Here is an 18,072-nt window from a genome sequence, read left to right as displayed (position 1 = left end):
CTGTAGACCTACTCGTACAAATCACAAGCATTTATTGCTCAAATACAGCTAGTCTTGCTTGCCAGAGATAAGCACGTAATTGTTTCTACTCGAAGACGTCACCAGTATTTGATGCTCAATTAGTGCCAACAACGTCTGTTGTCAGAAATAGGGTTGTTGGTGTGTTTTAGTCCTCTGTGTAGATCTACTCGTACAAATCACAAGCATTTAAGGCTTAGATACTTTTACTCTTTTCTTTTCAAGATTAAGTACACACATATGCTTTGGCCCTCCACAGACTTACTCGTACACATCACCAGCATCAGATGCTCAGATACTGCTACTCCTGTATCAGGGATCGTGTTGTTTCGCCTTGTTGCTCTGTAGACCTACTCGTTTCCTTCACAAGCATCTGATGCTGAGATACTCCTTTCTTCTTTCCAAGAATAAGCACGCAAATGCTTTCACCCTCCACAGGCCTACTCGTACACACATCACCAGCATTTGATGCTCAACAGATATGCTACTCTTTTTGCCAGCAATAGGGTTGTTAGCGCTTTGATCCTCTGTAGACCTACTCGTTGGTGTCACTAGCATTTGATACTTAGTCACAGCTACTCTTTACCTTCCAAGAATAAGCAAACAAAGTCGTTTGGCCCTCCACATACCTACTCGTAAACACATCACCAGCATTTGATGCTCAACATATACGGCTACTCTTTTTGCCAGCAATAGGGCTGTTAGTGCTTTGGTCCTATTTAGACCTACTCGTTGGTGTCACTAGCATTTGATACTTCGACACAGCTACTCTTTTCTTGTCAGGAATAAGCACACACGTGTGGTAACCCTCCATAGACCAACTCGTGCGCACCAGCAGTATTTGGTTCTTCAGGTACTTCAACTGTTTTTGCCAGATATAGGGTTGTAAGTACTTTGATCCTTCGTCGACCTCCTCTTGAGCCTCACAAGCAAGTGATGCTCAGATGCTTCTACCCTTTTTGTCAGGAATAGGGTTGCGAGTGCTTTGGTTCTCTGTAGCCCTCCTGGCACAAATCACATAGATATATGAAAAATAATACTTCCGTAAAGCAAAAGAACAATGTGCTCACAGAACTGCCAAAAGTCCTTCTAGTTTTGGGACCCTCTAAACTTCCGCTGAGGACCCCCTACACATTATATAACTCGGGGTCCCAGGACCCTCAAGGTAGACCGGCTGTGGGGAGTCCAGATGCTTCGGGTACCTACTGCAACTTTTTCTTTTCTGGAACACCCCACACCTAGCACCGAGGACAAAAAACAAACACCACTTCTACCGTCTATTTGCAGTAAGATGCTTTGACACTGTGGCTCAAATACCTCCTTCTACACCCCATAATTATTTGATGCTGAGACGCGGTTACATTTTTCTTGTAGGTGTCTGATCAAAGAGTGTATCCCTACGGGTCTAATGTTTTGATCCTGACGCCAACACTTTGAGCCAGGAATAAGCTGAAAAGTCCCTTGGTGCTGGCATGTCGCAGTCACACAAACACTTCTGCAGTTTATTTGTAGTTAGAGGGGTTAGATACTGCATCTTGGTTTTTTTTAGTAGACATCACAAGGAATCCGAGGTTAAGGTATTGACTGCATGTGTTTTGGTGCTGACACAGTACTGGCCCACAGGACAAGAAGTACTTTTTTCTTCTTCGGTCTGTACGCAATGGGATATTAAGACATAAAGTGATTTTTTTTTCGGTCTGTACGTAGTGGGATATTTTTTTCTTCGCAATGGGATATTGAGACAAAAAGTACATTTTTCTTCGGTCTGTTCGCAGTGGGATATGAACAGATGCTGCATCTCATAAACCTGCTTATATATTTCACAAGCATTGGATGCTTTAGATACTGGACATATTTGTTTGTGCGTACCACAAACATGAGATGCTGGATCCGTACTACAAGTCTTTCTACGAAGTAACCTCACAAGAGCTTTGGTGATGAAACGTGGCACTAAGAGCAAGAAACTGACACCTCTTGTTCGGTCCCTTCGTGGTAAGATGATTGGATATTGCAGCTCTTCACTAGGAATAAGCTTAAAAGTGATTTGGTGCTGAGAGCTTGGGTTGTAAAAAAAAACCACAACAACATGTATTCAGTCTATTCGTAGTAAGAGCCTGTGTGTAGTACAGGTGGTATCTATAGGTAATGGAAGTAATCTGTGTTCGTGCACCTGCGCAGGACCCCCCCTTCCCCCCCCCCCCCCTGCTCCCCCTCCGCCCTTACAAAAAGTCAGAAGAGCTCGAAGCACTTCTTTGTGATTGGGGGATCCCTGGGGTTCAAAAGGTCTTGTGTTGACAATCTTAAGTAGCGGCAAAATGGAAATGTAACACAGTAAATCGTTTCGATAGTCTTTTTCTCACGTGTGCAGCTAGTTACAATCTTTGGTTCAGTCGGCTTTACGATCTATTTACCGGTCTATCCATTTAGTGTTTTTAGTACTGAAGTAGTTCCGCCGGATTTGTGTGACGTTACTACTTTCTGATGCCAACGCCCTGCTGAGATGATGCAGGCATTATCGGGTGCTTTTGGTGTATTTCTTGAGAAGAAGAATAATGCCCCCCCCCCCCCCCTCCTGCTGTCTCAGTGTATGTTTGAAGATGGTGTGAATGCGTGTGTAAGAGAGAGAGGGAGAGAGAGAGAGAGAGAGAGAGAGAGAGAGAGAGAGAGAGAGAGAGAGAGAGAGAGAGAGAGAGAGAGATACGGAGAGAAAGAGAGAAAAAGAGAGAGCGAAGGAGAGAAACAGAGAGAGGGGCTCTATTTGTCTGTGTATTGGGATACTTACAAAACATTATTTGTGAGCCAAAACGAGCAGAAACAGATGTTTTTTTTACCTGTGTTGTTCCCTTCTTCTTCCGTGCAGAAATCGTTCCTCAATAAACCCCTGCCAAACAACGTACAAGTGTTAACATTGGACTATACAAGTGACAACCACAGTACCGTGTATCTTCTCAGGCTCGAGCACTTTTACGAAAAGGGCGAGAGTCCTATATTGTCCACAGCCGCTACCGTCAAATTACAGGTAAGTCTGAAAAACAATTTGAAGAAGACACAGGGAAAGCCAAGGGTCCTTATAAGGGCTGCAATATAGTTTGCTTTAGATGTTAAGTCCTTGTAATCATCATATTTCTGTATAATATACAGAAATATGATGATTACAAGGACTTAACATCTAAAGCAAACTATATTGCAATATATTATATTGATTTATTGTCAATATTCATAATCATGTATACCTTATTCAGTATGATTATTTTGTTATGTTCTGTTAATTGTAAGAGTAATAATTATCAACAAAAACAGCAACAAAAGAAATTAGTATTATTCTTGCTTCTTGTTCCTGCTTTGGTATTTACCCCCCCCCCCCCCCCAAAAAAAAAAAAAAAAAAAAAAAACCACACACACCCCAAAACAAAACAACAACACAACAAATCACAAACATTTAGTTCTGGGACGTTTTGTTCACCATACTCCAAGGCCTCATTTACAGCCAACCATCCTTCTCCAGGAGACAAGGCCTTGCTATAGTAGAAGGCCACAGAGATAACGTTAGCCTTGCGAGCGACACTGGATGTATTACAGGCACAAGAAAACAGAGCTACATCTGTCGCGCCCGCGATGTTGGACTTTTAATAGGAGTTTTCAGCCAGCTACATGTGTGTGAATTTAAAAGATGCTGATTTTGTGTGTTTTGCAGAATTTGTTTTCACCTTTTGAGGTGACGGAGGCAGAGGAGGTCTCCCTGGGTGGTAACTTTAATCCCGGCACGCTAAAGAGGCACCAGTGGACAACAGATAATCATCACGTCAACACACCGTCTATAGGTCAGTATATTATGATGCTATTTGTGTCTGTGACAAATGGGGAAGGTTTGGTATCATTTCGTCCTGTGGGCGGGGATGTAGCTCAGTCAGGGCGGGGATGTAGCTCAGTCAGGGCGGGGATGTAGCTCAGTCAGGGCGGGGATGTAGCTTAGTCAGGGCGGGGATGTAGCTCAATCAGGGTGGGGATGTAGCTCAGTCAGGGCGGGGATGTAGCTCAGTCAGGGGGGGATGTAGCTCAGTCAGGGCGGGGATGTAGCGGGGATGTAGCTCAGTCGGTAGCGCGCTGGATTTGTATCCAGTTGGCCGCTGTCAGCGTGAGTTCGTCCCCACGTTCGGCGAGAGATTTATTTCTCAGAGTCAGCTTTGTGTGCAGACTCTCCTCGGTGTCCGAACACCCCCCGTGTGTACACGCAAGCACAAGACCAAGTGCGCACGAAAAAGATCCTGTAATCCATGTCAGAGTTCGGTGGGTTATAGAAACACGAAAATACCCAGCATGCTTCCTCCGAAAGCGGCGTATGGCTGCCTAAATGGCGGGGTAAAAACGGTCATACACGTAAAAGCCGTGGGCGTTTCAGCCCATGAACGAACAAACAAACAAATTTCGTCCTGTGAGGTTACCATCATGGAAAGTTGGGCTGCTTTCTCACTGTGGGAAGGGCTACCCATTTCTTTCTCCTATTTCCTGCGTGCGTGTATTCATGTTACGAAGCCCTGAGACTTTCACGGTGAATTTGGGATCTCGCAATTGACATTATCTGCACATATCTTTTCATTCCAATGATCTCAACATTTGTTTAGCATTGCTTGTCAAACAGTATAGAAAATCACAAGAATTGTAACTTTTAAGTTTATCACTCCACCTTTTCGAAATACCGCAACGGATTACTGAGTAATTTTTTTTAAGGATGAAAGTCGCTTGTTCATTTCAATGCCTGTTGTATTCTCTCAGGTGCCAGGAGATTAGTTCCGTGTAACTCTCACTTACTCTATTACACATGTCGTATTGCATTTAGAGCCTTTAATTCCCTTCGTTTCTTAGATTTTACTGAGTATGGTTTTCTGTTTATGTTTCAGCATCGTCAGACTATAATGAGTTGATGGAGTCACCCTTCATCGTGAAGCTCAAGCCCATGGAGATCCGAACATTCCGTGTCTATGTCTCCGGGCCTTCTTCGTCCTCACTCTTCTTCTCCTAGACTCAAGGACCGGTAGATAGTCTCTCTGATAGGGCTGGATCTAGGGATGTCCTGGGTTCCGGAAGAAAGCCCCACCCCAACCCCCCTTACCTGGAAAATGTAGCCCCTTACCTGGAAAATGTAGCGAAAATGTAGCCCCTTACCTGGAAAATGTAGCTTTGTTCTCACGAAGAAACCCAAAATGTGCTAAATTTCAACAGGCGCCACCAACAGTCGGTCTCTCTCGAAAAAAAACCTTTCTTTTCGACAACGTCTTCCTCTGCCCCCCCCCCCCCTTAATCCCAGGGACCAGCAGTTAGTTTCATCCCATAGATGCCTCTTTGTCATTCAGCATCCTCTACCACCTCATTATGGTTTTCTATGAGATAACTCGTTGTCCTTCCTAATGAGATGTGCGTCCTTCCTTCGTGTGCATATTCTACAGCCTGTTCTAGTCATCATCATTCTAATAGCCGTTGTCTTTGCGTGCAACAGTCTCGCATAGCATTGACTACTGAAGAGACGATAAACAATTTGTTTGTTTGTTTGTTTGTTTGTTTGCTTAACGCCCAGCCGACCACGAAGGGCCATATCAGGGCGGTGCTGCTTTGACATATAACGTGCGCCACACACAAGACAGAAGTCGCAGCACAGGCTTCATGTCTCACCCAGTCACATTATTCTGACACCGGACCAACCGGTCCTAGCACTAACCCCATTTTCCAGACGCCAGGCGGAGCAGCCACTAGATTGCCAATTTTAAAGTCTTAGGTATGACCCGGCCGGGGTTCGAACCCACGACCTCCCGATCACGGGGCGGACGCCTTACCACTAGGCCAACCGTGCCGGTTAGACGATAAACAATAATAACCAACTTCCCATTCAAAATCAAAGACGTGCATGCAACAAGTCACCATGGAAACGGAATGAGATAAACAACCCATATGACGAGGCGGTCAATTAGGCAGTCATTGAACCACCCAACCAGATTGAATAGAATGCATTTAAATAAAAAGAAGACACGCCAGTAACCAGGTTAGGTACTTTTATAAAAAAAAAGTACCTAACCTGGTTACTGGCGTGTATTCTTTTTATTTGAATAGAATGCAGCCAGGTAACCCAACCCGCAACCGACTAACCAATCAACAAGCAAACCAGATCCACTCACACAAGACAAGGACAACTAACCAGACGAATAGAAGGGAGTTTTTGTTTTGTTTGTTTTTTTAACTTTTGGGAAGACGCTTAAGCGTGCCCTTTTAATCGATAAACAATAACATTATATAACACACTTGGTATCTGTATGTTTAACTGTAAATTAATCTGTGGCACAGCACATTTAACATTTACTTTTGACGAATAGAAGGGAGCTGTATAGTCGCTGAGAGACGGAGTCATCTGAAAAAAATCCACACACAAAATAGACTTCCAACGTTCCAAAATTCATAATACAAAAACAAGCAAGGTATGTTATACCTTGTTAAGATACCTACCTTGTTTTTGATTCGGATCAGTCTGTGTTTTTGTTCCTTCTGCGCCCCACCATACTTACATAGGATACAAAGATACACCCCCCCCCTTTCGTCCTCTTACAAGTCATTACTCGGATACGTAAGGCAACACCCCCCCACCTCCCTTCAACCCCCTCACCCGCCCCTCGACTCCTCCCCCCTCCGCATTCTTTTCTCTTTTGGACACACTATGTCTGGGGGATCCTTGGTGGTCAGTAACTGCTCACCCATTGTGTTGACCAGTAAAAAAAAGTTCTACTCTCGCTCAAAATGTGCCGAAATCAACTTTTGAGTTTATTTCGACATTTTGTTCTGATTCGGTTTTTATGTTTGATGGTTTTTGTCACTCGAACCTGCGCTAAAAAGGACCCTCTCCTGCCATGACTCAATGTGTGACTCTGGACTATCCTACATTAAAAAGCACAATGTGTACACAGTAAAAGTTTATGTGTTTAATTTCCACTGATTTATATCAGTTTAAGAAAACCTTTTGTTGTCTTAAACGATAAAACTGGAGTTTTGCGGTGTGCCAGACAAAATTAATGTTTATTTTGTTTTTTGTTGGGAAGATACCACTTTCAATGCAATGCAATGTATTTATTGTTTTTGCCTTTTAATCTGTTCTGATATTTTCTTTGTGATACCTGTTTATTTTTACCATATTTATAATTTAGAGTGTGCGTTTGTTTTAAACTTTTCTTCTAATGTACCTGCATGCGGATATCTTCTGTGATAGAAGACCCCAGAGAAAACTCACGGCATTTCTTCAAGACAGTTTTCGAAATGTGTCATTTATTTTGTTTTCTCTTATTCTAGTGTCGTCGTGGTTATCTTTTCTTTTTCATGATTGTGAGTGTGTGTGTGTGTGTGTGTGTGTGTGTGTGTGTGTGTGTGTGTGCGTGCGTGCGTGCGTGCGTGCGTGTGTGCGCGCGCGTGCGTGCGTGCGTGCGTGCGTGCATGCGTGTGTGTGTTATTCTTGTAGACCTCGAGGGCAGAGACATATTTCGTTCTTTATTTTGTTGTCCATTGATTGATTGATTTACCTTGTTGCACATTTTACTATTGTTGAACTAATGGCTTTTTTTCTTTTCTTCTCAACCTTCTGCTCAGGCAGCAAATGATGTGATATGTCATTTTATCCACAAGTGCCCACAGTTCTTACAAATGATGGACGAGATATGCCTCGTTGATATTCATCCAAAAAAATGTATTCGAATTTCCGTGAGGTGTGTGTGTGTGTGAGGGGTGGGAGGAAGGGAGCGGGGGGGGGGGGGGGAGGCGGATGTAAATAGAAGGTCATCTTCTTTCTTCTTCTTCTTCGTTCATGGGCTTAGACTCCCACGTTCACTCATGTATTTAGCACGAGTGGATTTTTACGTGTATGACCTTTTTTACCCCCGCCATTCAGGGTATTTTCGTGTTTCTATAACCCACCGAACTCTGACAGGGATTACAGGATCTGTTCCGTGCGCACTTGGTCTTTTACTTACGTGTACACACGAAGGGGTTTAAGTGACAAGCAGGTCAGCATAATAAGTTGACCTGGGAGATCGGAAAAATCTCCACTCTTAACCCACCAGGCGGGATTCGAACTCACGACCTCCCGATTAGGAGGCCGACGTCTTACCACCACGCCACTGCGCCCGTCAGAATGTGATCAAATGGAGGAGTATAAAGATGTCACATATTAAGCGAGAAATAAATTCGAAGCTTGGGTTCCTGAGAGTTAAAGTAGATTTTTTTCGGATTTTTGTATTCCATGTACACGTACAACTACTCAAATACTGTTTAAACGAAGTAAAGTAAGGACAAACAAGGGGAAGGATCGACACATCCGACGTAAAAAGAAGAAATAGAGAAAGATGACGATGAAAAACACAGAGAGAGAGATAGAGAGAGAGAGAGAGAGAGAGAGAGAGAGAGAGAGAGAGAGAGAGAGGGAGAGAGAGAGAATTGAATTGAACTTTATTTAACAAGGATTAAGATTTAAGGCTACGCCTTTTCTTACAATCTGTCCTTGGGACGCATAGACACACAATTATACAATTAAAAATTAAAAAATTAAACAGTTAAAAAGTTAACCAACAAAAGGAGGTCGGAAAATTTCAGCACGTGATAATAAAGATGACGATGATGATGATGATGACGATGATGATGATGATAATGATGATGATGAAGATGAGGCATGAAGAGCATACATATGTGGTTATTCATAAAATCAAATGCATACTATGCAGGTAATTATAAATACAAGCTGGTAGCAATCGAACATGTATAACAAAAATATGTTCAGAACATACAATGCACAGCATATCTTTGACGTAATACTAAGTGTGGCAAATCAAAAGGCGTTAAACTACTCAGACATTAAGTGGTTTTTAACACATTTTTAAAAACTTTTTAATGACTTTAAGTGCTTAAAGGATGATGGAAGCGAATTCCAAACTGAAGTACCCGAAAAAGCAAGACTGGTCTTATACAGGTCAATTCGTGGAATCGGTGGGATCAAGTTGACCGACCCATATCTGTGGGTAGCTTTATTAAATAATGATGTAATGTAAATCGGCACTTTACCGTAATACAATTTATGCATGAAAATGGCTTTGTTTAACTTGAGATGCTTTTCCAGTGGAAGAAAGTTAAGCATTTTTAATTTCATATCTGTTGATGTAGTATCCTTTACGATGAGTTTGGCCGAGCGACGATAGAGAGAGTCTAACTTTTTTCAAGTGGACATCACTGCTGCCATCCCAGAGCGTCGAAACAGTGAGGCATTACATGAGCATGGTGGAACATTTCCAGAGTCCTTCTGTCCGTAAATTGCTTTAACTTGGATAGGAGGAAAACGTTCTTGGCTACTTTCTTGCAAATATGCTGTAATTGTGCCTGCCACTTGAATTCACAATCAATAATTACCCCTAAAACGCGATGCTGTTGAACTTGTTCAATTGATTGCGTACCAATAGTAAGATTTAGTTTGAGTGGAGAAATCTGGTGTTTTTGTCTGGTTGCAATTACCATACTTTTAGTTTTTATTGGATGGACAAGCATAGCATTAGCACTACACCAGTCATTTACATCGTTTAAAGCTGTTTGAAGGGAGGACTCTATTACTGGAACAGACTGTCCACTTGCATGAAGAGAAGAATCGTCAGCAAAAAAATCACTTCTTACATTACTATCAGAAATGTGTAGTGGCAGATCATTGATATACAGACAGAACAAGATCGGCCCAAGCACTGAACATTGAGGCACCCCGCATTTCACAATCTCCTCAGTAGATGTTTTACAGTTTAGGGCAGTATATTGAGATCTGTCATGTAAATAGGAAGCAAAGAAGTTACACACTGAACTGTTTCTGACATACAACTGTAATTTCTTCAATAGAATTGAATGATTAACAAGATCAAACGCTTTTTCAAAGTCGAGAAACACAGCACCACTGATTTCAGATCGGTTTGTTGCAGACAACCAGGTGTCGCATAGCGTGGTAAGGGCGCTGTGACAAGAGTGATTTGTTCGAAAACCAGACTGAAATTGATGGAAAAGGTTTCTGCTTTCTATGTACGCGAGCAAATGTTTGTGAATATGTTTTTCCAATGGTTTGGATAAAATGGGTAATAAGGAAATAAGTCTAAAGTTATTTTGGTCGGATACATTTCCGCCTTTATGGAGTGGAATTACTTTTGCTCTTTTTAACAAACTAGGTACAGTATTTTGCTTTATTCAGAGATTATACACATAGGTGAGTGGCTCCACAATATATGGTAGAGCTAGTTTGGTCAAGTAAGGAGGAATCTTATCAGGACCCATGGACTTTTTATTCTCAAGGCCTTCTAGCACCTTCCCTACCTCATGCACTGCCATGTCTGGAATAGTAAAAAATTCGTCTGGTTTACATTTCTGCTTACAAAAATCATGTAATTTTGAGAAAGAGATTTTAATGTCAGAATCAGGACTGTCGCATTTTGCAGATTCATTTAGCCTATTGGCAAAGGACAAAAAATGGTTATTAAAATCTTCAGGGGAGATGGTTGTGGCAGACCGATTTGAGTTCTGTTTAGATTTACCTAATATGTTATTAACAGCACGCCAAACAGTTGCAATATCTTTCTTGTCCTCGATTAATGTATTAAAATAATTTGCTTTTGCTTGACGTGTTAATTCTGTCACTTTATTCCTTTGTTTCTTAAAATCAGACTTCATGTTGTTTGCTTTGTAAAAATCACGCAGGGACATGGCTTCTATAATCTGTTCTGTCAACCATGGGGGAAGAGATGGATATTTCCCTCTCTGGTGACGTAGTGGGGCATGCTTATCCACTATAGGATAAAATATATCTAAAAAGGCGCCCAACGCTTCGTCAGCAACAACATGATTAAACACAGAGGAAAATGGTGCTAAACTGAGATCAAAGAAGAATTTGGTTTCATCAAACGTTTTAAAGCTTCTATATTCAATAGTTGTATGGCCCTTGTGCACCGGCTTAGGTAACTTGAACGACCAAGAACAAAATATTGAACAATGGTCACTGATGCTTGAAGGTACAGTTTTCACGTTTGACACCATAGAGTTATTATTAGTGTAAATGTGGTCAATCAACATTGATGTTGTATCAGTCAATCTGGTTGAGGTGTTCACAAGTTGATGGAATCCAAAGAGAGATGTAACTGAGCGCCAGGCTGTCTGGGTTTTATGCAAGTCTATGTTAAAATCACCAAGTAACAAAACATTGCGATTATTACATTTGATGTTATCCATCAAATCAATAAAATCGTCAGACCGAGCTGAATGGGATGCGGGATTTCTATATACAAAGCCGAGGAGAAAAGAATTCGAATTCTTATAAGAAATTTCAAGCCAAAGGCATTCAATACTGTTCACTTCCAGATCAGCCCTGCGCTTAACAAACTTTGCAATGGAATCATGGACATAAACAGCAAGACCAGTATGTTGTACTTCCATACTGTCGCGTCGGATAACAGAATAGTGAGGTATCCGCAACATATCATCACAGATGCGTGAGTCCAGCCTAGTCTCTGAAATCCCAAACAAATGGGTTATGGGAGAATGTTGATTTAATAACACGCAGAGATCAGGAATTTTGTTCAAGAGATGATAAATGTTTAAGTGTCCGATATTCAGTCCAGCGGCTGGAGCTAGTGCCGACATGCTTATAAATGTTAAGAGTACACGCAGAAGCAGACACAATCCGCACACACTGGACGTTGTAGAGAGAATGTTCAAGATTTGCCAGAAAAGGCAAAGTCCTTGTTGTCTACGAATTACACAATAGAGTTCTAAACAATGTGCTACGAGAGAGAGAGAGAGAGAGAGAGAGAGAGAGAGAGAGAGAGAGAGAGAGAGAGAGAGAGAGAGAGAGAGAGAGAGAGAGAGAGAGAGAGAGAGAGAGAGAGAGAGAGAGAGAGAGAGAGAGAGAGAGATTCAACATGCAGGACGCGAACGCAGATTTTTTCCTTCAAACTGCACTCTAGAAAATTGAAAGCCACCGATATTTTGATTTAGAAAGTCAAGGTTTATTTTAACACTGTCCTGGTACGTATTTGAGTTTATTAAAACCTTGGACTCAGTGAGACTAGAAGCCTCCATGTATATAGAGTACGATGGATATATATAGGAGTCTTTTTCATACCGCAATTTATTAATTCAACACTGACGCCGTATTTGTGGTGACAGACTGTTAAATTCCTGCGAATGCTGTATATTTTCTTTCCAAGTCCTAATGATTAATCATTCCCGTGTCTGAGACCTAATGATAAATCATTCTCGTGTCTGCGAAGAAAGGTTAGGGGAAAAATGAGGAATATATTAAGGCAAGAAAAGAAGGAGAGGGCTTGTGTGTGTGTGTGTGTGTGTGGGTGGGGGAATGCATTGCTGTATGTGTGTGGTGTAGGGTGGGATGGAGAGGGGGTTGTGTGTGTGTGTGTGTGTGGGGGGGGTGTCTAGGATAGGAAGACAGATGATCTTCTCCATCTTATCGTTCTAGTCGACTGGTCCCCTCATTCTTATTAATGTCAGGTATTTTTCATTCTCAAGACGTTCGCCGTCGTGATGGATAATTTTAAGCGAACACTTTTTGGTGCTTGCATTTAGATAAAGTAGTTGATGTGATTTTTTGTTTAACTCGGCGTCCAAAAGCCAAATAGGTTTTTACGATTTTCTTCTTCTCAGTGTTATTTCAAAATGCGACCAGTAAATATATATACTTAAATACCACTGTTTCGCATTAAAACAGCGTGCATCCATTGCCGTGTTCACTTTCTAGTTTTGTCATTGGAGAGTTTCTTTGTAGTCCTCTTTAAAAGCTTTCGCTGGAGTACAGAACAGATTTGCTGTCGGCTTCCAGAGATGTAACAAGCTGATCCCTTCATAATAACTTACACATTATGCAATGTTTCGATGGCCTTGTAGTCAAATCGCTCTTTGAGGAAGCACACGATTAAAAAGCAACCCCAATTTTAGAAATATCGCCTAGTTCCGTATTCCTAATTTTTTTTAATGTGTTTACAACGCTTGAATAAAGTTGTACAACACATGCTTGTGTGTTCAAATCATGTGTAACCTAAATCAATGCTGTTCTTTGGTGCAGGTATTTTGTGAACATTTCCCGGTTGTGAGCATGCGAATATTTGAGAATCTTGCCGGTTATGGTTTTTTTTTCTCATCTTGGTAACTGTTTATGATTTTGCTTTTCAATTAAGAAACATCATCATGTTTGATGGATGCGACGTGAAAGTGTATGAACTTTGATTGGTTCAGGGTGAATTTTCTTGTGCATGTTTTGACACTGTTACTGACTGATTTACAGCCAAACCGACTGGAATCTTTTGGAAGACTGACTGGCATGCGTGAAAGACTACTGGTGTTGAGAGAGAGAGAGAGAGAGAGAGAGAGAGAGAGAGAGAGAGAGAGAGAGAGAGAGAGAGAGAGAGAGAGAGAGAGAGAGAGAGAGAAGTGTGCATGAGCGTAAGAACTCATAAACCTGTGTGTGTGTGTGTGTGTGTGTGTGTGTGTGTGTGTGTGTGTGTGTGTGTGTGTTTTTAATTATGTTACTATGAAAAGTAACACATGTGTACAGGACACATTAAACACAATGAACGAAATAAACTGGGAACACAAATACACTGATGAGTTTCTTGCTTGCATGTGAGCGTACCTTGCGTATGTGCATTTGCGCGTGCGCGCGCGCGCGAGTGTGTGTGTGTGTGTGTGTGTGCGTGCGTGTGTGCATGCGTGCGTGCAAACGATAGTTAAGAAGGCGGTGCAATACTGGCAGAAGGGAAAGAATTGGTACTCCAATTCATTCTTCAATAGACTACAGATTTATCCGTCTGAATCTGAGGTAAAGATATTCTGTTGTAACAACAGTTGAAAGTTATGTGTGAGAGAGTACTGCCTTTTTCTACCAGATAACCTACTCACACCCCTTCGTCCACAGGTTCCCCCTTTCCATTGTAAATGCTCGTGGTCGAAGAACAGTGATTTGTTTCCTAGAAGAAAAAAACCACCATTGTGCTTTTGTGCGAACAGGTGTAATGGCAACTGTTGGCAAAGATATCTGGACCAAACCAACAAACCTACTAAACAAACACACACACATACACACAAAAGCAAGCAAACAAGAACAACAGCGACAACAACAACAACAGCAGCTACAACAATATTTATCATATTTTACTCCTATTTTCTGTAACTTTGTTTAACCCAAATGTCCATAAAAGTATGTCCATAAAGCATCCTTGTGTTTAGCAATCTCGTCTTCGAGCTAGCGTTGTACGCTTACGTAGGGGTCTCGGCGGCACAGCCAAATGTGCGTGTGGCTCAGATAAGCAAACCCCTGAGCACATTCTACAGACCTACCCAAATGTAGACAGCACGCCAGCACTGCTGGCCTGAAGACACAAGCCTGGGCACCAAGCTGCCCCTGGTGAGCCGCTGGCGAACTGCAGAGGACAGCGGACTTTATGACAGCCACAGACCTGGGGATATGACGACCATGAACATCGAACGCAGATGAAGAAGAAGAAAAAGAAGAAGAAGAAGAAGGAGGAGAAGGAGAAGAAAGAGAAGAAGAAGAAGAAGAAGAAGAAGAAGAAGAAGAAGAAGAAGAAGAGGGAGGAGGGGAAGGAGAAGGAGGAGAAGAAGAACAACAAGAACAACAAGAACAAGAAGAACAAGAACAAGAACAAGAGCGAGAAGAAGAACAACAACAAAAAAAAGAAGAAGAAGAAGAAGAACAAGAACAAGAACAAGAACAAGAACAAGAACAACAAAAGAAGAAGAAGAAGAAGAAAAAGAAGAAGTAGCCTACGCGTACGTAATTGACCTGTGTGGTTCTTGTTGGCTGGAGTTGACACAAAGTACCACTGACCGCCACAAACGGTCAATTACAATCAGCACGCTTCGTAATTCCTCGCACCACTCGCCCTAACAGGATCAGATCGCCTGACCAACACGGTGTTTTCGAAGGAAAGTGCATTACTTTGTCGCCGTATCTTTCGGCAGTATATTCGTGTAATCAAAGACCCTTGTCACTTAAATGGCCGTGATGTGAACTGGTTTCTAGGGCTGTCTTTAAAAATCATTAACAGAATTGTTGTGTCTGTAGACTTTGAAGAAAATCTGATAATCCATGTAAGTTTTCTTTCTCCCTTGTACAATATACGTTTCTCCTTAAAACGTGCATCACAACCATAAGCGACATTAAAGGGCGTCTGATTCTGGACATGAAATTGTAAACATTCGCTATTAATCAGCTGATTCTTAACGGGACCGGGTGTAAAACGGCTTATCAACCACAGAGGCTCATATAAGGGTAATAAGAAGCTACACTCAGTATTGTTTTAACTATGGTTGCTTCCGGTCCGTCTAGTTATTTTCTCTGAAATGTCTTCCCTAGCACAAAACAACCACAGACAAAGTGGCTGCAAAGAATGTAAGCTTACACGTTCTGTATTGTATTAGTTAATGCAATGTATTCGTACTTCGAGCGCCAAATACACGTTCATTTCTTCCATCCAAAGCTCCCTAAAGTCCCTGTACACGTTTCCTGACCATAAAGAGCTCAAGCAGTGCAGCGACTTGAACTTAAAGTGGTTGGAAAAATAGCGAAGGGTCATTTGCCTCGCACTGTTAGTAGATGTGACGTGTCATTGCGAGTAACTTGAGGCAATTGGCGGAAAGTGTGAGTGACCGAAAGAATCCGTAGTGTCAAGAAAACGAGTTGTGTTAAAGATGCATTTACCTTCCTTCCCCTGAACACCAACGTGTTTGTCACCACAGATCTGTTCAGCTGTTTTAAAGAACATTCACACACACACACGGCACACACACACACACACGCGCGCGCGCGCGTACACCTGCACACACACACTCACACACACACACACACACACACACACACACACACACACACACACACACACACACACACACACACACACACACACACAAATACCTTTTTCGGGCTCTCAACAGAATTCTTTTACTGTTTTGTTTTGACTGCAGTAGTTTGTTTTCATTTTACCTTCTGCTTTGTTTTGACTCGTTTTTGTGGGTTTTTTTCAATTGTGTGTCTGTTTTGAAAACTGCTCACTAAAGGTGGATGCTTCTGTCCGTTCTTCAGTTACTTGTTTGAGGTTTGAATTTCCTTTGGGCGGAAGAACGCAAGAAGAAAGGAAATGGGTACCAATGCCAGGTACAGTTCGTTCAGCTGTGTCTCGATACATCATGTCAGTTTTACTCCTGAGTTCTTTGGAGGATGCCGTCGAATGAGTTAGGAATTCGGACATAATTTCGTGTTCTTATGGTCTTTCTGTCTCTTTCTTTGGCTCCCTTTCTGCGTCTGTCTGTCTGCCTGTTTGTCTGGCTGTCTGTCTGTCTGTCTGTCTGTTTGTTTGTCTGTCTGTTCTTTTGTTTGACTTTCTCTCTCTCTGTCTCTGTCTCTCTCTGTCTCTCTCTCTCTGTCTCCCTCTCTCTGTCTCTCTCTCTCTCCCCCCTCTCTTTCTCTCTCCCCCCCCCCTCCACCCCTTCCCCTCCTGCTGACTGAGTATTCCATCCATTCCGTTTAAGCCTGCTCTAAATCTCATTTCTCTGCACGCACCCCATGGCCCATTCCCTTTTAATCCGCCACTTAATAATTATTTTTGTCCTGAAACTAACAAACCAGGCGGTTTTAATCACAGGTGGAGGAGAAACGAAAAAACAATGAAAAACAGCGTGCCAGAGTATGCAGCATCGTATAATTGTTTAGAGCACAGGTGAAAATTCAATGGTGTTTTCTGGTGGAATGTATTTATAGAAGTAGTGAAGTTGTTACACCACCGTTGAGAAAACTGTTACTGTTAGGGAGATGTTTTTTTAAATCTAGTATGTTTTTTTTAGTGGTTTTTTTTAAGGTAGGCGGAGAGCAAAAGAGAGCATCTGATTTATGCTGAATCAGTCTCGCATGACCCCGTGGGTTCTCGAGAAAAGAATTAACAATGAAAAACATTTGGAAATAAACAACAAAAGAAACCATACTCGGATTTTAAATTGTTGTGACACAAGTTTTGGTAAGGTAAGGTGCTTTCAAAGCTGGTTTAACACTCACCTTTCTATATGCTGAGTGTTAAAGATATTAAGGCATACAATTCAAAAACCTCCAGACTGACAAAAAGCAAACTTGTTAGTATTTCAGGATGATAGTATACATTATTCCGTACTGTGGTACAAGTAGGTGTTTTGGAGAAGAATAAAAAGCACTACCCTGGACGGAGAATATCGTTTGAATATGATAGCAGGACAACGTCCTTATAATGACTGACAGGTTATTGTCCTTTTGAAACGAAATGTATTGGTACAAGTCAATCAGCCAGTAAAGCCCGTCCACTGCCTCTGGTACAATGGAGTTAGCCACTGTCGCAATGAAAGAGACAAATGGACGAGAGCAAGCGTCCAGCCTAACAGTGACTTTAACGATATGATAACTAAGACGTCATTATGGAGACGTTTTCTAGCGAGTTTGATCTCAAGAAGATCATAGTGCGTTCGCAGTAGTTTATGCAAACCTGCAATCATATACTAAATTAGAAAATGCTCCGTAACCCAAAGAACACATTGACAATTTTAATAATTGAACATTAGAACCCTGATATTCCTTTCAGACATTCCTAGTGTGTGGGGACATTATTCCAAACCCAAAACCAAACGGTGTACAGACAGATTTGAGATTTAAAATTTTTATTTTTTATTTTTGTACACAGGAATATGTCCCTTTAATTGTCACGGGAACATATGCTTTCCCTAACACTAATGCAGCTCAACAGTTGAACGACGCATACGTCAAAAGCGCGGAAAAATGCCATGGGGATGTTCTCTGGGACCGAACAGCCTATTTTGTTTAAAAAAAAGATCAAGCAGCTGTTGGAAGGAGTTACGAAATCAAGGTAGGTTACGTGTAACGAACCGTGTCAGAACAATGGATATGTCTTGCATGCCCGAGTACTAGTCCTACTGTCTCTGTTGCAGTGGGGAGTAAATGGA

At 41.8% G+C, this 18,072-nt stretch overlaps 1 protein-coding gene across 1 annotated transcript in view; it reads left to right on the top strand.

Annotated features, from left to right (window-relative positions):
• Positions 1 to 5,157, top strand: part of LOC138958426 (lysosomal alpha-mannosidase-like) — a gene marked incomplete in the record, with an annotated part of 49,896 nt that extends 44,739 nt beyond the window's left edge. The window contains 3 exon segments of the mRNA XM_070329569.1: positions 2,879 to 3,037; positions 3,713 to 3,839; positions 4,917 to 5,157. Coding sequence (XP_070185670.1) covers positions 2,879 to 3,037; positions 3,713 to 3,839; positions 4,917 to 5,038 — 408 coding nt within the window.
• Between the last annotated feature and the right edge of the window lie 12,915 nt (positions 5,158 to 18,072).

Source organism: Littorina saxatilis, linkage group LG2 (genome assembly GCF_037325665.1).
Source record: "Littorina saxatilis isolate snail1 linkage group LG2, US_GU_Lsax_2.0, whole genome shotgun sequence".
Classification (NCBI taxonomy): domain Eukaryota; kingdom Metazoa; phylum Mollusca; class Gastropoda; order Littorinimorpha; family Littorinidae; genus Littorina; species Littorina saxatilis.
The sequence above is the reverse complement of the archived record's forward strand: the minus strand, read 5'-3'. Positions and strand labels throughout refer to the sequence as shown.